Source organism: Carcharodon carcharias, chromosome 4, assembly GCF_017639515.1.
Source record: "Carcharodon carcharias isolate sCarCar2 chromosome 4, sCarCar2.pri, whole genome shotgun sequence".
NCBI lineage: Eukaryota > Metazoa > Chordata > Chondrichthyes > Lamniformes > Lamnidae > Carcharodon > Carcharodon carcharias.
Genome location: NC_054470.1, coordinates 149,284,161 through 149,307,829, shown reverse-complemented (window position 1 = coordinate 149,307,829; position 23,669 = coordinate 149,284,161). Strand labels below are relative to the sequence as shown.

The 23,669-nt window shown below is 40.6% G+C and overlaps 1 protein-coding gene across 3 annotated transcripts in view; it reads left to right on the top strand.

Moving 5' to 3' along the window:
* The window catches only part of xrcc4 (X-ray repair complementing defective repair in Chinese hamster cells 4), a 683,670-nt gene that overhangs the window by 6,862 nt on the left and 653,139 nt on the right, over positions 1 to 23,669 (top strand). For all 3 annotated transcript variants that reach the window (XM_041186930.1, XM_041186929.1, XM_041186931.1), the window contains exon 2: positions 22,716 to 22,880. In XM_041186930.1, the coding sequence (XP_041042864.1) occupies positions 22,736 to 22,880 (145 nt within the window). In that variant the 5' untranslated portion in view covers positions 22,716 to 22,735. The remainder of the gene's footprint in view (positions 1 to 22,715; positions 22,881 to 23,669) is intronic.

The window sequence follows — 23,669 nt, the reverse complement described above, 5'->3', positions numbered from 1 at the left end:
GGAATTCCATGTACTGTATGTCATTTGAGTGATAAATGATCATTTTAGTACTTTCTACATAAATTTACATTGTATTTTTGGCATTAGGAACAGGATATAGCTTTAAGTTTAATTTATACTTTTATTTTTGTGTAAGAAAGGTGAAACCTGGGTTTGGTTTCATTTTAGAGTTGTTTTGAGATGGAGCTGGGAAATCTCCAGGCCCTGTTTGTATACATGCATTTTTAATGAGGTTTATGACTTTTGAAGTGAAGAGATGGATTACCAAGGGGTTAGTGGTTTAGGGAAGTTAAAACAAACACAAAAATTAGGGGAAAGAAAACTGTTGTTGCCTAGCAACAGAAGATCAAAGATAGAGGCAGGGAGAGACAGAAGGGCAGATTTTAGTTCAGTTGGCATGTGTATACCACAGAGTGAAGACAGAAAAGGTCTGAGACTCTCTAGCTGGGAATGATGCCAGACTGCTGAGGAAATAAGTTGAAGGAACTGACACGTATTGCACTAAAGTTTAAGTAATAGTAAAGTTAGTGAGTTTTCTGGATATCTCAAAGGAGATACCAATTCTGGAAGGACTTCTAGTGAGTGTTCAGAAGTCTACTGGAAAATAAACCTCTTTGCAACTAAACTAGCTCCATTTTGGTGTGGAAATAGTTGGACCTCTTCACTGGAGTGTTGGGTCTGTAAGGATATTGCTGGGATAAAAGGGGAAGCATGAGTTTGAATCTTTTTTTCCTTTGTTGAAATTTTTCCGCATCTTTTTGTTGTCTAGTGTAATATAGTTAATGTTTCTTGTTTAATAAATGCTTTAGCTTTTTGTTAAAAAGTCAACAGCAGGCTCCTGTGACTCTGTTTCACTAAGTACCCTCCATGGTTTAAAAAATATATCGTTTATCAAGCCAGGTTGCACTCTGGGGTCTGACTTGTCCAGTAATAACATCAGCTGGGATCATAACATTGGAATTTCATCTGGATCTAGGATCAACTGTGGGTCTCCCTACACCACATGGACGCAGCAGTTCAAGAAGGTCACCTTCTCAAGTGTAATTAGGGAGGTAATAAATGCTGGCCTTGCCAGCAACACTTGCATTCCATGAATGAATATAAAAAAACAGTTACTGTAGAGCTTTTACAGTTTCCCATCTTTCATATGTGAATGCAATATAGAGTGCATGCACTTCCCAGCAGGGGTCAGTTTATAACAAAAGGGAATGCAAACTTTTGTTTATTTGTCCCTCTTTAGGCCATAATGGCTCGTGTCTGTTGTATGCCCCCATTGCCAACTGACCATAAAGGTCGGCTAATCAATACAAAATAGGAATTAGATTCAGAGTTGATCACATTCGATGATAATCCACTTTTAGTTGGTGGCAAAATGCCCAACTGGGTGCAGCGTTCAAAATAGTGTAATAACTGTGGGATGAAAGCTGGCAGTAAATTATGAATGTTAACGAGGTGAGTTGGCTCTGCTAATGTAAGTTTGAAAGTGGAACTAGATTGAAATGGATTAGTTCTTTGTTTATGTTAAATTGGTAAATTCTAAACTCCTTGTGCTTTTCATCATTTTTTAACATTTTCTGCTTAGTGCAGGACGATGTAAATGAAAGAACAATAAGAGAATTAAAGGTGAATAGTTGTCGTATTTCAAGTTCTTGAAAAGTCGATATTGGAGAATAAATGAGAATGTATCTCTCCCACCCTCCTTCCCTCCATGTCGCGCTCTCTCTATCCTGCATATGTATATGGATGTGTACACATACATGTGTTACCATAGTCACAATTTTGATAATCTCTGTGTAGCGGTGGTCTTCAGGCTTTGAAAACCTGAGATTGATGTTGAAAGTTGTGCATATTTGTGTTTGCAATTGAAACTGCCAGGTAAGCAGTAACACACTGATTTGAAGGTAGCCTTGGTATTGAATTAATACACAGATTCTGCATTTGAATGATTAGATTAGAAAATAGGGACAGCAACTTCTAGTCTCTGCATGTGTGCAGTTAAAGGAGCAAATATGAATATTGATGTCAGACATATCCTGCTTTTCCACAGCATGTATTGTTGCAGTCCTCACCAATTGACTGAAATTAATACATCGGTGTGAATTCCGGTTTCTTGCCCCATTATTTCTGCACTAAAAATAGCTGACAAATTTAGAGCTGTGGCATTCAGGAATGAATGAGTTTTTAATGGTATGATAATTGGCTTTGAACAGTCCCTCTGGCCCTGAAATTTAATTTTTCATGTGTGGAGTCTTGCTCCTTGAGACAAAAATTAGTATTAGAGATTTAAAAACTTTGTCTCTTAGTCCCATTTGTATTTCTGAATTTTGCTTTCTGTACATAATTTTAATATAATTTATATTTCCTGGGTCACACTTGCTGGTTTAGACTCTCTATGTCTCAGTGAGCATTCTTCAGCCTGATTGGTTGAAGAGTCTCGCTGTTTCTTTCCCTGCTCACAGATGGCACAGATCCCCTTTCGAGGCACCACACTGATATAGCAAATATCCACTCAACAGCCAGTGAAATTTTTGTGGACAGCTGTCAGTGAAATGAATGGTGAGTGCTGTTCCTTAGCTCTGACTGCAAAATTTGGCCTGATGGATTAAATGTAGCAAGGTCACATAACTCACTCACCCTAGAGGTTGGATGATTTAGTGGAGGCATTAATTATAATTTTCTCAAATATTTGGAAACCAGAATTGAGCAAATTAACTGGAGGGTGGAAAAAAAGGCTTTATCCAGGAAATTATTGACCTGTTAGGGTTATCTCAATTAAGCCTAATCTTCAAGATATGAAATTAATAAACTGTTAGAAAAGCAGGAGTCAGTATGGATTTATGGAAGAAATGTTGTGCTAGATTAATCAAATACAGTGTTTTGAAGCAATCGCTATAGATAAAAGGTATGAAATTAATTTTGCATTTCAGGATTTTGGTCAAGTGACACATACAAGAGTTGTAAAAATTAGGGCATACGTTATTTATTGGAATGAGTCTACAAGGTTAGAGAGATGCCCAGGACACAGAAAATGGGGTGGGTGGGGTGCCGAATACATACTTTACAGTTTATTGGAATACAAGTGATATTGCGCACCAGGGATCTGTGCCAGGATCTTTTTTTTTTCTATTTCTTCTTGAGATATGGGTGATGCTAGCAAAGCCGCTTTTAACTCACACTTCTAGTTGCTCTAAGAAATTGTTGTTAGGCTTCCTCTTCGAAGTGCTGCAATCTTTGTGCAGATAGTATTCCCACAATGGTGTTAGGTAGTTAATTCCAGGATGTTGACTGAGCAACAATGAAGGCATGGTGGTTGGTGGCGTTTGTGATTGGAGTTGATATTCCCATGTCATTGTTGCTTTCGTTGATGGGGGTTTAGTCCATGTTACATGTGGTATTTTGGAATTTTAACCCAGTGATATTGAATGAAAGGTGATGTATGTCCAAGTCGGGGTGGTGTGTGATTTGTCTTAATTCAGTGCTTAACTGAACAGACCACATCTGCCACCTTTGTTTTTCTTCTATTTAGTGCTTTAATATAATTGATGGTTGTGGTTTTGGTGTTCAGCCTTGAGACATCACTGCAGGTGTTCCTTGGGGTAGTATCCTAGGCCCAACCATCCACAGATACTTCATCAATGACCTTCCCTTCAACAAAGGGTCGAAAGGGGAGATAATCACATGATTTCACAGTGTTCAGTACCATTCGTAACTCCTCAGGTGCTGAAGCAGTCAGTGTCTGTATGCAGCAAGACCTGGATAACATCAGGCTTGGGCTGATAAGTGCCAACTAACATTTATGTCACACAAGTGCCAGGCAATAACCATCCAGCTGGCAAGAGAGAATCCTAACCATCATTTCTTGACATTCAATGCCACTCCCATCACTGAAACCCCACCTTCAAAACCACAAGCATATCAGCCATGATCTTATTGAATGGTGGAGCAGGCTCGAGGGGCCGAATGGTCTACTCATGTTGCTATTTCTTATGTTTTTTATCAACATCCTAAGGGTTACCAGTGACCAGAAAATAACTGGACCATTCTTATAAATACTGTGACTAAAGCAGTAGGTAAGATGGTTGGAAATTCAGGTGCTGGGAATTCAGTGGTGAGCAACTCACCCCCTGACTCCCCAAAGCCTGTCCCCCATCTACAAGGCACAAATCATGAGTTAAATGGAATACTTTCCACTTGCCTGGATGAGTGCAGTTACAACAACACTCAAGAAGCTTAGCACCATCCAAGACAAAGCAGCCAGCTTGATGGCCACTCCCTCCACCACTGATGCACAGTGGCAGCAGTGTGTACCAACTGTAAGATGCACTGCAGCAATTTGTCAAGCTTCCTTTGAAAGTACCTTCCAAGAACAAGGGCAGATGATGCATGTGAATACCATCATATGCAAGTTCCCTTCCAAGTTACACACCATTCTCATTCTGACTTGGAACTATGTAGCAGTTCCTCCACTGTTGCTAGGCCAAAATCCTGGAACTCCCTCCCTAACAGAACTGTTGGTGTATCCACACTACATGGACTGCAGTGGTTCAAGAAGGCAATTAGGAATGTGCAATAAAACCTGACCTTGCCAGTGATGCTCACATCCCAAGAGCGAAAATGAAAAAAAGAGTGGCTTGCTTGGACACTTCAGTGTAGCTACCTGCCATGTATGAGAATGAAGTCACACATAAACCAAACAGGGCAAGGAGCAAGTTTACTTCCGAACAGGCATTAGTGAGTCAGTTGGGTCTTTATGATGGTAGGACAGCTTCTCGGTTGCTTTTATTGTTGTTGCCTTTTATTTTTATTTCCAGACTTTTTAAATTGAATATACGATTGAATTTAAACTCAGTCTCTGGATTATTAGTGCAGTAACATAACCATTACACCACTGAGGCAGAGGCTAAAACAAGATTTAAAGGGATCAGGATAACTATTTGAAAAGGGAGAATGTAAATGGATCTGGAAAAAAGGACAGCTTGAGCTAGATAGCTGCAGTTGAAGAGCTAGCTTCAACTTGGGTGTTAACTTGTGTTGCAAATTCTTTTACTAACCAGAATTGAGAACATGTAGTATAACTATTAAAAGGTGGATTTTGGAAAACACTTACATTGTTATAAGTGCAAAAAATATTCCTTTGGCCATGATTTTAGAAGCTTTGTTGAGGTGTAACTCAGATTCTATGAGACAAATTGAGTCCATACTGTGTAGTTCTCCCAAGCAATATTATGAAATGTTGAGTTGGAAGAGAAGAAATACTACTTTCAGATATGGGAAAGCAAAAGTTTCAAATTAGCTCAGTGGAAGTATTCAGACAATACCGCTTTTGTGTTTCTGACTTCAAAATTCGCTTTGAGACTAGCTATGTTGAAATAGGAACTCTCGAGAGAATTTTTAGAGTTTCTGCTGTTTGAATCATGACTTCGATTTATAGTTTTCCAAGGAAAAGCAGAAATGCAGCCAAATTAGAAGTTTCTGGTAGGGAAGGGAAAAACTGAATGAAGTAGTGTGAGAATGGGCTTGGTTTGTCCTAGCATAGTTTAGACTTGTTTTCACAAATGAAACAGTTCAATGACTGTGACAAAAGGGCAGTTTGTTTGTGTCTACAAAGGGAGTTGGAGGCCACCCATTCTACAAAGCTGGACAGGAAGAAAGTGTCCAATCCTAAGCAAAGACACTCAGCTGTGACTCAGTTACAGAGGAAGTTCTGAAAAATAGAGGAGCACACACCAATTGAAGCAATTCAGGTGGCTTTAAGGCTTAGCATACATTTTATCTCAGCTGAATGGTTGGCAGATGAATAGTATAAAACAGTGAATAAATTCATTTGATAAAAGAACATGCAAATTGTATGACGCCTGGCAGAATAAAATTTAACACCAAAATAAATCTTTGTAAGCAATTACTCTGTTTGTAATTACAGTAATGGAAAACTAGTTAGTAGAAATGTAAATGAAGCCATATAGTACAGGATTCTAAGAGTTATAGCATTCACGTGTGATTCAGTTTGTCAGAGCTTGTTCAGCAAATATGCTAAAGAATGTTTCTGTGATAAAATATATACAAAAATGTTTCAAACTCTCTTCCTCAGCATTTCCTATGACTTGAAGGCTTTAAATGAAGCTGTGAATAAAAATTCCAGTGTGTGCTGGAACCAGTACAAACTTGTTCTACGATGATGGAAAATTGATCTTATCTGATTTAAACTGTCAATTTACATATGTATAACCAAAGTGGTGCAATTTTATCCAGAATTGCTTGACAATGCAAAACATTTACTCCATTCACTGATATACAGTAAAGGGGAATCTTAAATGATCAAACTCAGTTATTCTAAGTTTTTCGATATATTGAAGTTTTAATCTGGTTTCAGTCTGCTGCATAAGGTAGACTGAATTTTTCTTTCATATTGAAGTAATTTCATAGCTCCTCTCACCTGCTATGACTCGCCTACACTTCAAACCTGCCACTGCTTAAATATCTGTAGCATAGAAATTGGCCTCACTCTGCTGGTATAAAGCTAGAACACAGGGCTCTGCGCATGCTGAACAGCAAAAGTGGCATACTATAGACAGAGCTAAGCGATCCCATAACCAATGGATCAGATCAAAGCTCTGGAGTCCTGCCACACCCAGTCATGAATGGTGGTGGACAATAAACAACGAATGGGAGGAACAGGCTCCAGAAACTCCCTCATCCTCAATATTGGTAGAACCCAGCATGTCATTGTAAAAGGCAAGGTTGAAGCATTTGTAACCATTTTCAGCCAGAAGTGCCTCCCGAGGTTCCTACCATCATGGATGCTAGCCTTCAGCCAAGTCGATTCACTCCCAAGCGTTTTCAAGAAACAGCTGAAGATATTGGATACAGCAAAGGCTATGGGCACTGGCCACATCCTGGCTGTAGTACTAAAGACTTGTGCTACAGAACTAACTCTGTCCCTAACCAAGATGTTCCAGGAGAGCCACAACAATGCCTAATGATGTGGAAAATTGCCCAGGTATGTCCTATCAACAAAGAAGCAAGACAAATCCAATCTGGCCAATTACTGCCCCTTTGTCCACACTCAGTCAACAGCAGGGTGCCCAAGAGGCGCTGTGTGCCATCAGCAGCAGAATTGTATACAAGCACAATCTATAACCTGATGGCCTGCCACTTGACCACTAGGAGATCAAGCCAGGGATCAATTCTAGTTCAATGAAGAGTGTAGGAGGGCATGTCAGGAGAAGCACCAGGCATACCTAAAAACAGTGTCAACCTGGTGAAGTTAGAATACAGGATTATTTACATGCCAAACAGTGTAGGCAGCATGCGATAAACAGAGCTAAGCAATCCCACAACTAACAGATCAGATCTAAGCTCTGCAGCCCTGCTACATCCAGCCGTGAATGGTGATGGACAATTAAATAACTCGCTGGAGGAGGAGGCTCCACAAATATCCCATCCTCAATGATCGGGGGCCCAGCACCTTAGTTTTTTAAAAATTCATTCACGGGATGTGAGCATCGCTGGCTGGGTCAGCATTTATTGCCCACCCCTAGTTGCCCTTGATAAGGCGGTGGTGAGCTGCCTTCTTGAATCGCTGCAGTCCATGTGCTATAGGTACACCCACAGTGCTGTTAGGAAGGGAGTTCCAGGATTTTGGCCGAGCGGTGATATACTTCTAAGTCAAGATGGTGTGTGACTTGGAGAGGAACTTCCAGGTGGTGGTGTTCCCATTTATCTGCTGCCCTTGTCCTTCTAGATGGTCGTGGTCATGGGTTTGGAAGGTGCTGTCTAAGGAGCCTTGGTGAATTCCTGCAGTGCATCTTGTAGATGGTACACACTGCTGCAACTGTGTGTCGGTGGTGGAGGGAATGAATGCTTGTGGATGTGGTGCCAATCAAGCGGACTGCTTTGACCTGGACAGTGTCCAGCTTCTTCAGTGTTGTGGGAGTTGCATTTATCCAGACAAGTGGGGAGTATTCCATCACATACCTGACTTGTGCCTTGTAGATGATGAACAGGCTTTGGGGAGTCAGGAGGCGAGTTACTCATCGCACAATTCCTAGCCTCTCACCTGCTGTTGTAGCCACAGTATTTATATGGCTAGTCCAGTTCGGTTTCTGGTCACTGGTAACCCCAGGATGTTGATAGCGGGGAATTCAGTGATGGTAATACTATTGAACATCAAGTAGCGATGGTTGGATTCTCTCTTGTTGGAGATGGTCATTGCCTGATGCTTGTGTGGTGGGAATGTTACTTGCTACTTGTCAGCCCAAGCCTGGATATTGTCCAGGCCTTGCTGCATTTGGACGTGGACTGCTTCAATATCTGAGGAGTCGTGAATGGTGCTGAACATTGTGCAATCATCAGTGAACATCCCCACTTCTGATTTTATGATGGAAAGAAGATCATTGATGAAGCAGCTGAAGATGGTTGGGCCTAGGACACTACCCTGAGGAACTCTTGCACTGATGTCCGGGGGCTGAGGTGACTGACCTCCAACAACCACAACTATCTTCCTTTGTGCTAGGCATGACTCCAGCGGAGAGATTTCCCCCTATTCCCATTGACTCCAGTTTTGCTAGGGCTCCTTGGTGCCCCACACAGTCAAATGCTGCCTTGCTTTTAAGGGCAGTCACTCTCACCTCACCTCAGGAGTTCAGCTTTTTTGTCCATGTTTAAACCAAGGCTGTAATGAGGTCAGGAGCTGAGTGGCCCTGGCAGAACCCAAACTGGGCATCAGTGAGCAGATTATTGCTAAGCATGTGCCGCTTGATAACGCAGTTGATGACCCCTTCCATTACTTTACTGATGATTGAGAGTAGACTGATGGCGTAGTGCAAAAGATAAAGCTGAAGAACTTGCAACAATCTTCAGCCAGGAGTGCTAAGTGGATGATCCATCTCGGCCTCCTCTGGATGTCTTCAGTATCACAAATGCCAGTCTTTAGCCATTTCGATTCATTCCATGTGAATCAAGAAATGGCTGAAGGCACTGGGTACTGCAAAGACTATGGGCCTTGACAATCATCCGGCAATAGTACTGAAGACTTACTCTGCAGAACTTGCCAAATTCCTAGCCAAGCTGTTCCAGTACAGCTACAAGGCAGGCATCTACCCAGCTATGTGGAAATTGCCCAGGTACACAAAAAATATGACAAGTCCAAACTGGCCAATTGCCACTCCATCAGCCAACTCTTGATCATCAGTAAAGTAATGGAAGGGCTCATCAACAGTCCTAGCAAGTAGCACCTGCTTAGCAATAACCTGCTCACTGACACTCAGTTTGGGTTCCGCCAGGGTCACCCAGCTCCTGACCTCATCACATAGAAAGTGACCTTCAAAAACAGTTCCTCTGACATGTCCTCCTTCTTCCTTAACCGAGGTTTTCCACCCACGGTCGTTGACAGGGCCCTCAACCGTGTCCGGCCCATCTCCCGCGCATCCGCCCTCATGCCTTCTCCTCCCTCCCAGAAACATGATAGGGTCCCCCTTGTCCTCACTTATCACCCCACCAGCCTCCGCATTCAAAGGATCATCCTCCGCCATTTCCGCCAACTCCAGCATGATGCCACCACCAAACACATCTTCCCTTCATCCCCCCCGGCGGCATTCCGCAGGGATCGTTCCCTCCGGGACATCCTGGTCCACTCCTCCATCACCCCCTACACCTCAAACCCCTCCTACGGCACCTTCCCATGCAACCACAGAAGGTGTAACACCTGCCCCTTTACTTCCCCTCTCCTCACTGTCCAAGGGCCCAAACACTCTTTTCACGTGAAGCAGCGTTTCATTTGCACTTCCCTCAATTTAGACTACAGCATTTGCTGCTCCCAATGCGGTTTCCTCTACATTGGAGAGACCAAACACAGACTGGGTGACCGCTTTGCAGAACACCTTCAGTCTGTCCGCAAGCATGACCCAGACCTCCCTGTCGCTTGCCATTTCAACACTCCACCCTGCTCTCATGCCCACATGTCCGCCCTTGGCCTGCTGCATTGTTCCAGTGAAGTTCAAAGCAAACTGGAGGAACAGCACCTCATCTTCCAACTAGGCACTTTACAGCCTTCCGGACTGAATATTGAGTTCAACAATTTTAGATCATGAACTCTCTCCTCCATCTCCACCCTCTTTCCGAACCCCCCATTTTTTTTTCCCGAAAAATTTATATAGATTTTTCTTTTCCCACCTATTTCCATTATTTTTAAATGTATTTCCATTCATTATTTTATCTACCTTTTAGCCTATTTCGATCCCTTCCCCCCACCCCACCCCCACTAGAGCTATCTGTACCTTGCTTGTCCTGCTTTCTACCCTTAATGTCACTTATTAGCACATTCCTTAGATAATATCACCACCTTCAACACCTCTTTGTCCTTTTGTCTATGACATTTTTTGGCTATCTCCACCTATCACTGGCCCTCTATCCAGCTCTACCTGTCCCATACCCACCCCCCGCTTAAACCAGCTTATATTTCACCTCTTTTCTATTTTTACTTAGTTCTGTTGAAGAGTCATTGGGACTCGAAATGTTAACTGTGTTCCTCTCCGCAGATGCTGCCAGACCTGCTGAGATTTTCTAGGTATTTTTATTTTTTGTTTTGGATTTCCAGCATCCGCAGTTTTTTGCTTTTAACAATATTTCAGTGTTAGGTGATGTTAATGTTATTGGAATGCATCCTATTACTAACCATTGGTAGTAGTAAAATGGAGCAAAGTCTTGATGGGAAGGAATTGGCATAAGAAGATATGGTTAAACTGAGCTAATTTATTTACAGTAGGGGATCAGTAAGAATACGTCTGTCATTGAGGAAGTGCTAAGAGCACAAAATGGTCTCAGAGGGCCAAATGATAAAATTAGCTATCAGTATGATATTAAATGTTGTAAATCAGCAGATTATGCTACTGTGGAAATTCTTTTGAGATTTCCCGTGAAGACTGTTTCATTTCAAACCACTGAGTTATCTTTGAGTTACTTTACATTCTCAAATGACATGTCAGTGTCTGCCAGAGAAATTAGTGAGTGAACTTGCTAGGGTGAGGTTCTCAATAAAGTGCCCAGTTATATTAGAATGAATGGCTGAGTGTGCTGATGAGAAATTGCAGGAACATTTCACATGTAGAAATGAACTGAGTGTAGATCCTGTGGGGTTTGAGTCATTATTCCACCAAAGTTTAGAGAGAGGTAGCTGGAGGGACTTTATCAAGACCGCACAGGTTTCCAAAGATAGATCGAGGTGTTGAAAAGTTGGTGAAAAGCGGTATAGTGTGCCTCAGAATGAGAAATGATCCAACTAATGTTCCTTTCATTCCATGGTTAAACACAAGGAAACTGGTAAATATAAAGCTAATCAGGAGTATGGAAGTCCTGTTGATGTGTTTCTTTGAAGTGGCAGAGAAAGATGCATTGTTTTAGTTGATAGCTAATGCAAGTGGATAAATATTGAGCCTCTGTCCTGTACCACAAGTGCCAAAACTATTGAGGTTTTGAGAAGTTGGTTTACAATTTATGAGTTGCCAGAGGTGTTGGTGTCAAATAGTTGTTCACAGTTTATGTCAGAAGATTTTGAAATATTTCTGAGTAAGAATGGAGTCAAACACACTCTCATTCCACCATATTGCACAGCATTAAGTGGTGCTGCGGAAAGAATTGTACAGATTGTGAAGACATTTTTGCAGAAGTATTTGCTAGGTGACAAGAGAAACAGTAATTTCTATGTTTATCTTCGAGACAGGCTGGACAATTTTCTGTTCCCTTATAGAATAACCCCACAGTTTGCAATAGGGTGCTTGCCTTACGAGATAGTGTTCAAAATGCTCCTAGGACAAGGTTTAGTTTGTTTAGGCCTGGTGCCAACAGCAAAGTAAGAGAAAAGCAAGACAAAGTGAAGATGAGTCATGATACCCCATGCATGAAACTTAAGAGTTCAGCGCTGGTCAGAAATTCATTATGAGAAACCACCAAGGTGATGAGGGGAGGTATGTGATTGGAGTTATTGTAAAGCGATTAGGTGTATTCACATATCTAGTGAAAATTGGAGAGAGAACCTGTCATTGCCATGGAGGTCATTTGCTTGACAAAGACATCTAACAAAGGGAGCACATGGTAAACCACCTATTGCCCAAATTCAGCCTACAGTGCAAAGTTTGCTGGTGTCACAGAACCAAGGGAAATATGTCAAATGGGTTCTTTAAAAGTCTATAGGAGGAAGAAGAAAAAGTTGTTGGTTCCATTATTTATCAAATGATATTTTTGTTAAACACATTCTGATATTAAGGAAAATCTTTTACTGTAAATTACTCTGGTAATATCGGCCATATATGTTTTTGGTTGTGATTACAGTAAAAACACAAATATGAAACCCAACCTGTTAAATTTTCAGGTGCTGTTGATGTTTTAGTCATATTGTATTTTGGGAAATTATGTACGTATACCATTTTACATTTTAATGTATAAGTTACATTTTTAAGTGTGGAGGGAATGTAGTGTATGGCAAGATCTGGGCATTTTGTTATATTGCCCTCTCTACCATCCCCTCTGTTGGGGAGGTATAAATAAAATTGTTCAATAATGGAAGCCTGCAGCTGAGCGTATGCTAGTCTTAGTGCAATATACAACAACCATCGACCAAAAAATTAACTGGACCAGCTATATGAATACAGTGGCCACAAGAGCAGGTCAGGGAATTCTGTGGTGAGTAACTCGCCTCCTGACTCCCCAAAGCATGTCCACCACCTACAAGGTACAAGTCAGGAGAGTGATGGAATACTCTTGCTTGGATGAGTGCAGCTCCAACAATATTCAAGAAGCTTGCCACCATCCAAGACAAAGCAGTACTCTTGGCACCCCATTCACCACCTTAAAACATTTGCTCCTTCCATCTGGTGTACAGTGGCAGCAGGATATACCATCTACAGGATGCACTGCAGCAATTTAACAAGGTTCCTTATAAACCCACGACATCTACTAGATAGAAGGACAAAGGCAGCAGATGCATGGGAACATTGCCACTTGCAAGTTTCCCTCCAATCCAAACACGATCCAGATTTTGAACAATATTGCCATTCCTGCACTGTTGTTTGGTCAAAATCCTGGAACTCCCTCCCTAGCAGCATTGTGGATGGAGCTACACCTGATGGACTGCAGTGCTTCAAGAAGGTGGCTCACCACCACCTTCTCGAGGGCAATTAGGGATAAGCAACAAGTGTTGGCCTAGCTAGCGATGCTCATGTCCCATGAAAGGAGGAAGCATGTCTTGATTTAGTTCTGATGAACAAAATTGGAGAAGTAACAGATGCAATAGAAGGAGATAATCACCACAGTATAGTCAGGTTCATTGTGACAATAGAAAAGAATAATGAGGAGATAAGACAAGTGTGCTTGACTGAAAAAAAAGGCCGAGTGCAGCTGGATAAGTTTTTGATCTAAAGGCAGTCAAAGGTTATAAGGATCATGCAGGAAAGTGCAGTTCAGGGCACAGATCAGCCATGGTTTTATCGAATGGTGGAGCACGTTTGAGGAGCCAACTGGCCTAGCCCTGCGCTGTTCTTAAGATTTGGATCAGATTTGAATTTTAAAGAAATGGTGAACAGGAGAATGGTCGGCAATGGGAAATCTTCAGATTTGAGATGGATAGAGTACAAAGTAAACCTGTTCTTATAATGAAAAGCAGGAACTTCGGCAAAGAATCGAGTTCTGTGAAAGACAGCACCTCAGACAGTGAGCATTGGAGTGTCTATCAGTCTTGATTATTGTGTTCGGGACCTGGAGTGGGGCTTGAACCTACTACCCTTTGACTCAGAGGTGAGAGTGCTACCATCTGAGTTATGGCTGACACACGTTGTTGTCTCAAATTATCTGTGGTAGAAATAAAAAAAGTGAATATAGTCATACTATAAATACCATTTATTCTAAATACAATCAAAGCAGAACCTGATATTTTAATGGATCACAGTTTTTTAATGTTGATTAGCTAGACAATCCAATTATAGTTTGCGCAGCTGCAGTAATTCTCTTTCACATCTCCAGAAGTAGAAATGTGGGTTGTTTAATAACACATAAAGGTAAACTCATTACAGTTATGTGGTTTCTATTATTGTGGTAATTGTAAACCATAATTGGGATAAAATGGCAGTATTCTCAACAAGGAAGTCTACATTTTTGGGAAACAACTTCAGAGTGATGGTGTTCTGTATAATATAATTACTAAGTAAATATAATACTTCTGTAAACAATTATGGTTGAAAAAAACACCATCTGTGGAAGAAAAGCAGTATTTAAAAGAAAGCAAGATAAGAGATTAAGTGCAAAAATTGTTTCAAAATTGAATTAATTAGTAGAGAATTTTGTACAAATTTTTGTAATTTGCATAATGCAATGCAGGGTCATTCTTGGATGGATTAGATTTCCAAAGGTTCAAGCACACAGTTTCCAAACATTTGATAATCAAAACACTGTTGAAAATCCCAAAAGCTTATGTAATAAAAACTGACTTTGATTCTGTTCAGTCACCATACATGCAGAATTATGGGAAGAAACATCAGCTTGACTCAGTGGTTGTCTGAGTTAGAAGATTGTGGATTCAAGTTCCAGGACTTGAGCACATAATCTTAGCTAACACCAGTGCGGTACTAAGGGAGTACTGTAATAACAGGATTGTTGAAGGTGTCACCATTTGGGTGAGATGTTAAAAATGACTGCATCTGCATGCTTAGGTGGATGTGAAAGATTCCATGGCACTATTTGATTATTGGATACAACGTTGCCCTGCCTATTATTAATTACTAAACCAACACAAAACGGCTGTTTTTTTTAAGATTAATTGTTTGATGGCAAGAGAGCAGTTAGAAGCTCTCTTGTTTGTCAATCAATGTGACTCACCGATATAGGGAATCTAAAGCCCTCCCTCCTGCACCATCTCTCCAGCCACACGTTCATCTTCTCAATCAGTGATAGAGATTGGAAAGTGTTGATGCCCAAATAGACTTGGTTGTCCTTGTTTATAAATCACTGAAAGCTAACGTGCAGGTGCAGCAAGCACTTATGAAGGCAAATGCTATATTAGGCCTTTATTGCAAGAGGATTTGCAGTGCAGGAGAAAATAAGTCTTTCTGTGATCATATAGAGCCTTGGTGAGACCACACCTGAAGTATTGTGTGTGGTTTTGGCCTCCTTACCTAAGGAAGGATATACTTGCCATGGAGGGATTGCAACAAAGGTTCACCAGACTGAAATGTACATGTGGACGTACGAGTTAGGAGCAGGAGTAGACCTCTCAGCCCCTTGAGCATGCTCCGCCGTCTTGTAAGATCATGGCTGATCTGATTGTAACCTCAACTCTACATTCCCACCTACCCCCGATAACTTTAGCTTATCAAGAATCTATCTACCTCTGCCTTAAAAATATCCGAAGACTCTGCTTCCACTGCCTTTTGAGGAAGAGAGTTCCAAAGACTTGCGACCCTCTGAGAGAAAAAAATTCTCCTCATCTCTGTCTTAAATGGGCGACGCCTTATTATTGAACAGTGACCACTTGTTCTAGATTCTTCCATAAGGGGAAAGATCCTCTTCACATCCACCTTACCAAGACCCCTCAGTATCTTGTATGTTTCAATAAAGCCACCTCTTACTCTTCTAAGCTCCAGCAGATACAAACCTAGCTTCTGACCTTTCCTCACAAGATGACTTGCCCATTCCAGTTATTAGTCTAGTAAATCTTCTCTGAACTGTTTCCATCACATTTTACGCCCTTCCTTAAAAAAGGAGACCAATACTGTATGTATTACTCCAGTAATGGTCTCACTAATGCCCTATATAACCGAAGCATAACCACTCTACTTTTGTACTCAATTCCCCTCACAATAAATGGTAACATTATTTTAGCTTTCCTAATTACTTGCTGTACCTGCTTACTAATCTTTTGCGATTCATGCACTAGGACACCCAGATCCCCCTGCATCTCGGAGCTCTGCAATCTTTCACCATTTAGATAATGTGCTGCTTTTTCTTTCATCCTGCCAAAATGGACATTTTCCTACATTATACCCTATTTGCCAGACTTTTGCCCACTCACTTAGTCTATCTATATCCCACTCACTTAGTCTATCTAGATCCCTTTGTAGCCTCCTTACTTTTCTACCTATCTTTGTGTCATCAGCAAATTTAGCCACCATACCTTCGATCCCTTCATCCAAGTCATTTATATATAAATTATAAAAAGTTGAGGCATTAGCACCGATCCCTGTGACACACCACTTGTTACATCTTGCCAACCAGAAAAAGACCATTTTATGCCTACCCTCTGTTTCCTAGCCAATCTTCTATCGATGCCAATATGTTACCCTCTGCACCGTGAGCTTTTATTTTTCACAATAACCTTTGATGCAGCACCTAATCAAATGCCTTCTGGAAATCTAAGTACAGTACATTCACAAGTTTCCCTTTATCCTTTATGTTACTTCTGCAAAGAGCTAAAATGAATTGGTTAAATGTGATCTTGCTTTCATAAAACTCTGTTGACTCTAACTGATTACCTTGAATTTTTCCAAGTGCTAAAATGCCTTTATTAACAGCTTCTGACATTTTCCTTCTGACAGATGTTAAGCTAACTGGCCTGTAGTTTCCTGCTTTCTGTCTCCCTCCCTTTTTGAATAAAGGAGTTATATTCACTATTTTCCAATCTACTGGAACCTTCCCTGAATCTAGGAATTTTGGAAAATTAAAACCAATGCATCAGCTATCTCTCTAGCCACTTCTTTTACGATCCTAGGATCAAGTTCATCAGGACTCGGGGACTTGTCAGCCTGCAGCTCCAACAATTTTCTCTGTACCACTTCCCTGGTGATTGTAATTTTCTTGAGTTCCTCCCTCCTTCCATCTCCTTATTTCCCATTATTAATTCCCCAGACTCACTTTCTATAGGACCAATGCTCATTTTGTTAACTCCTTTTCTGAGATGTTGGGATTGTCCTAAGGGGAAAGATTTAGGAACCTGGGCCTATATTCTCTAAAGTTTAGTAGAATGAGAAGTGATCTCATTGAAGCGTACAAAATTCTTACAGGGCTCAACAAGATAGATGCAGGAAGGATGTTTCCCCTGGCCGGGGGCAGTCTAGAACCAGGGACACAGTCTCAGAATAAGAGGTGGGCCATTGAGGACTGAGATAAGAAAGAATTTCTTCATTCAGAGAGTGGTAAATCTTTGGAATTCTCTATCCCAGAGGACTGTGGAGATTCAGTCATTGAGTGTATTCAAGACAGAGACTAATCTACTTCTAGATATTAAATATATCAAGAGACAAGGGGATAGTGTGGGAAATGACGTTGAGGTGGGAAATCAGCTATGATCCAGTTGAATAGCAGTGCAAACTCGAGGGGCTGAATGACCTACTCTTGCTCCTATGGGTTATGATCCCAGCTGCTGTTAATACTGGACAAATCAGTTCCCAAAATGAAACCTGGCTTGATAGATCCTAATTTATTTTTTAGAAACTGTGGAGGAAAGTTACTGAACAATTCACAGAAGTCTGCTGATGAACTTTTAATACAAAGAATAAAGTATTTATTAAAATAAGAAAAATGAACTATATTACACCAGACAAAAAGGTTAGAAAGATCTCAATACAAACGAAAGAAGATTATTCAATTTCCCAATTTTCCTTTACCCAACAATATCTTTACAGACACACAAACCAGTGAAGAGTTACCACTAGCTTGATACAAAGGCTCCTTGCTTGGGACTGGCCTACGTGAAAACGGTTTTCTTCCAGTGAGTTCCTGAGCATTCACTTGATGCTTCTCACCCAAATCGTATATCTCCCGAGACACCCCAAAATAACCACTTTAAACTCACTGTTTCAGTAGCAACACCGCTAAACTGATCACGTTACTGAGCTCTATGACTGACTATTCAGTTAACTACCGTCTCTCTGGCCTTTTCTCTTAGAGAGCTGAAAAATCCCTGTCTTCACTCTGACACACACTGAATTATTTCTGTCTCTCTGTGTCACTTAACCACTGTTGCTAGGCAACAGCCCATTTGTTTTCTACTTTGTTTTTTCTAAAAATCATTAAACATATAACCCATTTTTAATCTATCTCTTCCACTCTACCTTCCTTAACAAACAAATACATATGTATAAAAATTCAACTTAAAAAATGTATACATCATTCATCACACATGATCCTATGTTCCCATCCTCCTGTTTCTATACTTACTTGCCCTTGGCACCTGATTGCTACTTTTAGGCCCTGCTTGCTAATTTCCTACCTATCTTCCTAAATCTTGACTGCAGCACCACATCCTTCTTTCTGCATATGTTGTTGTACAAGTGTGGACCACAACCTTTGGCTGTTCACCCTCCTCACCATCGTGGTATCACATCTGAAGCAAAATAACTGCCTGCCTGTACCCAAACTATAGAATTCCCTATCACTATTGCTTTCCCAGTCTTTCTGCCCCTGTGTGGTGGGGTAGACTTGCCTCTAGATGCAATCTGCTGCGGAACTATCACACTCACCAGCATTCAGAACTGTTGTCTTGCTATGGCATGACATTGATGATTATTGAAACGTAAAAGATCCTGAGCGGATTTGACAAGGTAGATGCTGAAAGGATGTTTCCCTTTGTAGGAGAGACTAAAACTAGGGGGACACAGTTTAAAAATAAGGGATCCCCCATTTAAGAACAGAGATGAGAAGAAATTTTTCTCTCTGATGGTTGTGAACCTCAGAGAGTGGCGGAGGCAGAGTCATTGAATAGTTTTAAGGCAGAGGTAGATAGATTCTTGACTAACAAGGGAGTCAAAGGTTATTGGGGGTAGGTGGAATGTGGAGTTGAGGCCACAATCATATCAGCCATGATCTTACTGAATGGTGGAGTAGGCTCGAGGGACTGAATGTCCTACTCTTGCTGCTAATTCATACCTTCGTATGATAGGTGTGCAATTGTATATTGTGAAGGGGAATCTGCTTTTCTGACAGATTGAGGCTATATGTGAGCTTTGTATAGTGAATGACCAGTTTTTTAAAGAAAAGTTTATTTCTTAGAATAACATGAATGGGCAATCCATTGTTTAAAATTACTTTGGATGTGATTCAGTGGAATTAAATTGGACAGTTCCTTCATTTCCTGATGCAATGTGACTTTATGTATGTGTTTGCACTAATTGCCATTAAATAATACAAAGTAGTTTCTTCTGTAACACATCTTGCAGTAGAGCTTTGTTCAAAGGCCACTGACATAGCTGCCATTATCTTCCTTCATCACATGTCTTTCATAAATGGGGACAGTCAATCTTTTCCCATCACTATAAATTCTAGTGCCACCTCAGTTTGATTGATTGAAGCTAGAAGATAACCAACAATTTGTTCCATCAGGCACATGAGGTCAATTGTATATCAGCACCTCACCGTGTAAGAATTGAAGATCTGAGTCACATCTGCAGGTGGTAGCAATCTAGTCACATCTCATGCTTATAAATCATTAGCTTTACTGGGATTGACAAACAGCTGAGAATTAGGCTGTTTATCTTGAGCACTTTGTTTCATTCGCATTCAGTGTGATGATCTTTACTATTAACCCTTTGACTCAAAGTACTTTTGTCTGCTTAAGCCAATTTGAGGGGTCTTTGTTGACAGATTTGCCTTTCACTCAGTGAATATATCTCAACTCCAAAATAATTAATTTTTTTATATTAGAAACAAACTTTAGATTTTTTTTAAACCTATCTCAGTTTTTGGGTTATTGTTATCATTATGTCCAAAATATCAATGGTTTTCATTCTATTTGTGATTTTATATAATATTTAAGTTTATTTAATGGTTAAAAATCACATACAAAATGTGTAAGCAGCATTTGTAGCATCTGAGCTTGCAAGGAGAGTAAGGAAATTACAGAAGTGCAAGAATTATGAAGTAGTCATAACGTGGGACATTAATTATCTGAATAAAGACTTGGACAGAGGCTGAATATCCTGTGGTGAATGTTTTGCCTCCTAACTCCCCAAATCTTGTTCACTACCTACGAGGCAGAAATTATGAATGTGCTGAACTACTCTCCACTTAACTGGATGAGAACAGCTCCAACAATACTCAATCAGCTTGATACCATCCAAGACAAAGGGAACAATAACAGCTTGTACAGAGCAGCTTTAACATAATAAAATGATCCAAGACACTTCAGGAGCATTATAAAGCAAAATTAGGCACTGAAACATATAAGGCAATAATAGGGCAAATGGCCAAAAGCATGGTCAAAGGCGTAGGTTTTAAAAGGAAGAAAGATAAGTCGCAGAGGTTTAGGGAGGGAATTCCAGAGCTTGGGGCTGAGGCAGCTGAAGGCCAGTAATGGTGGAACAATAAAATCTGGATGCCCAAGAGGCCAGAATTAGTTGAATGCAGATATCTCAGAAGGTTGTGGGCTGGAGGATAGTATAGAAATAGGAAGCAGCCAGGCCATGGAGGAATTTGAAAACAAATAAGGGTGAGAATTTTAAAATCGAGGCATTACTTGACTCTGAGCCAATGGAGGTCAGCAAGCAGGGATGACAGATGAATGAGACTTAGTGCGAGTAAGAACACCAACATTCACTCTCATTAAAATCTCACTCCCTCTCTCTACAACCAATGCACCATATTTGAATTTGAATCATATGCAAGGTGCACTGCAGGACTCGTCTTGCCAAGAGTTTTTGAAAGTACCTCCCAAACCCGCTATCTCTACCATGTGGAAGGAGTGGAAATAACACCACCTCCAAGTTCCCTTCCAAGTCATCCACCATCTTGACTTGGACATGTCATTCGTTGTATCTGGGTTAAAATTCTGGAACTTCCTATCTAACAGCACTGTGGGAGTAATTTGATTGCACTGTCCGCAGTGGTTCAAGAAGGCTGCTTGACACCACCACCGTAAGTGCACTGAGGGGTAGTCAATTCACATTAAAGAATTTTCACAAACCCCAAATAGGAAACTAAACACACTGTAATAAAATCACTTTTAATTTTTTTTTTTTACTTAGAGCAACTTAAAGATTGGGAAATGCACATTGGCTGAAGGAAGAAGCTAAAGTACTGATATCCCCAAAAATCTTTTTAAAAAAATGATTTATTGTTTAAAAAATTTGCTTGAAAAATCTACTACTTAATCATTTACCAGCATTCCTTGATTATAAAATTATTTTTTCAGTGTTAGTTCTGTTCATTAAATTCTATTAATCACATTGCCATCAAAAACCCAGTTATGCCTGATTGCTGACTCTGGGAAGACCCTTAATGTACCGTGTGTAGGAACACAGAATTTCTGTGCATGTCCAATATCCTGAAGTTACACTACCTTTCATACAGGTAATACTGTGAACTCTGCCATTTTGCTGTCAACTGCCCCCTCTACCGTCATGCCACAAAAGCTGGCCCACAATTTAGAAAACAACATTAGCACTGCTGTCTTTACAGTAAATGTGAATGAAGGAACAGGGAATGGAAAGATGGAAACAATTGAAAATCTCAAATCCATGATGAATAATAGATGTAAGAAGAAGTTGCATTGTGGCTCTTCATGATTCACACCAAGCCAAGGAGATTGTGAAGTATGGTGACCACTTATTTTGAAGGATCATAAATAGTTGATGTTGAGGTTAATATTCAGGTTCTCTGATATTCGTAGAATCATATTTAGTATTGCAGAGTCACAGCATAGAAGAAGGCTATTCAGCCCATTGTGCCAGCTCATTGATGAGCTAACCAAGTATCCCCACTCTTTGACTTTGACTCTTTTTCCAGAGCTCTATAAATTGCTCTCTTTCAAATACATATCCAATTCAATTTTGAACATTACTTTTGAATCTCTTTCCACCGTGCTTTGCATTTCAGATCATCATACCTTACTACGTAAATAGATGTCATAAATGGCATAAGCTCTTATCTAACAGTTTAGAACTGACCAGAACTATTTGAATGAATTGTAACTCATACCTCAATCCTGGCTATATCCTGTTCTTATATTAATTTTTAAAAATATTTATTCATGGGATGTGGGCGTCACTGGCTTGGCTAGCATTTATTGCCCTTCACAACAAAAACAGAATTACCTGGAAAAACTCAGCAGGTCTGGCAGCATCAGCGGAGAAGTAAAGAGTTGACATTTCGAGTAGGACTCGAAATGTCAACTCTTTTCTTCTCCGCCGATGCTGCCAGACCTGCTGAGTTTTTCCAGGTAATTCTGTTTTTGGATTTCCAGCATCTGTAGTTTTTTGTTTTTATCTTTATTGCCCTTCACTTGTTCAGAGGGCATTTTTTAAGAGTCAACCACATTGCCTGTGGGTCTGGAGTCAGATGTAGGCCAGACCAGGTAAGGACAGCAGATTCCCTTCCCTAAAGGACATCAATGGCCCTGATGGGTTTTTACGACAATCGACAATGTTTTCATGGTCATCATTAGACTTATAATTTCAGATTTTCATTGAATTCAGATTCCATCATCTGGCATGGTCCTCAGAGTATTACCCTGGGCCTCTGGATTACTAGTCCAGTGACAATACCTCTACGCCATCACCTCCCCATAATTAATACTCAGAACATCTGGTTATTATTGTAATCCAGAAGCGCCAATACTTTTAAAAATATCATCCTTTAACCTCAAATCATTTTATCAGAAAATGTTTTGCTTTGTAGCTGTTAAACGCCAGTTTCATGCACCATAATTTAGATTTTCCAGATAACTCTGTTTCTTTTTTTAGAAACTAAAACAAGCATAACAATGGAAAGGCATGTTCGCAGAATCTGGCCACTCTCTGCACCAGACATCGTATACTATCTGCAGATAAGTTGGGAGAAAGACCAAGACTTGGGAAGTGGTTTTACTGTGACTGTTTGCAATGGAGAACAAGCTTGGAGTGGAAGAGGTATTATTTATGTATTCACCTTTTTTTGTGTTCTTGTCACAGGAGTCACATTTACACTTCTCTGTTTAAATTTGTTGTCTGATGCCAGTGTCTGTAAGCTTGATGTGCAATCCATATGGTGACCTGTTTATGCAGGAATGCTAGCAACATGGTTGCTGCATTTAGCGTGCCCAAGAAGTACTTGTTAGGAGGGGGAGGCAGTGGCATAGTGGTATTGTCACTGGACTAGTATTCCAGAGGCCCAGGGTAATGCTCTGGGGACCTCAGCAGATGGTGAAATTTGAATACAATAAAAATCTGGAATTAAAAGTCTAATGATGACCATGAAACCATTGTTGATTGTTGTAAAAACCCATCTGGTTCACTAATGTCCTTTAGAGAAGGAAATCTGCTGAGCTTACCTGGTCTGGCTACATGTGACCCATAGCAATGTGGTTGACTCTTAAATGCCCTCTGAACAAGGGCAATTAGGGATGGGCAATAAATGCTGGCCTAGCCAGCGATGCCCACATCCCATGAATGAATAAAAAAAGGGAAGGCAAATTCACGAGACCAATGTCTTGTAGGCCTTTTACATGTGGAACAAATGACAATTCAGCAGGAGCTGCCCTGCCATTCAGTAAGCTGACTAATCTAATTGTAACCTGAACTCCACATTCCTGTCTACCTCTGATAACTTTTCACCCCCTTGCTTACCAAGAATCTATCTACCTTGGCCAAAATATTCAAAGACTCTGCCTCTACTGCCTTTTGAAGGAGAGTGTTCCAAAGACTTTCAAGCCTCTGAGA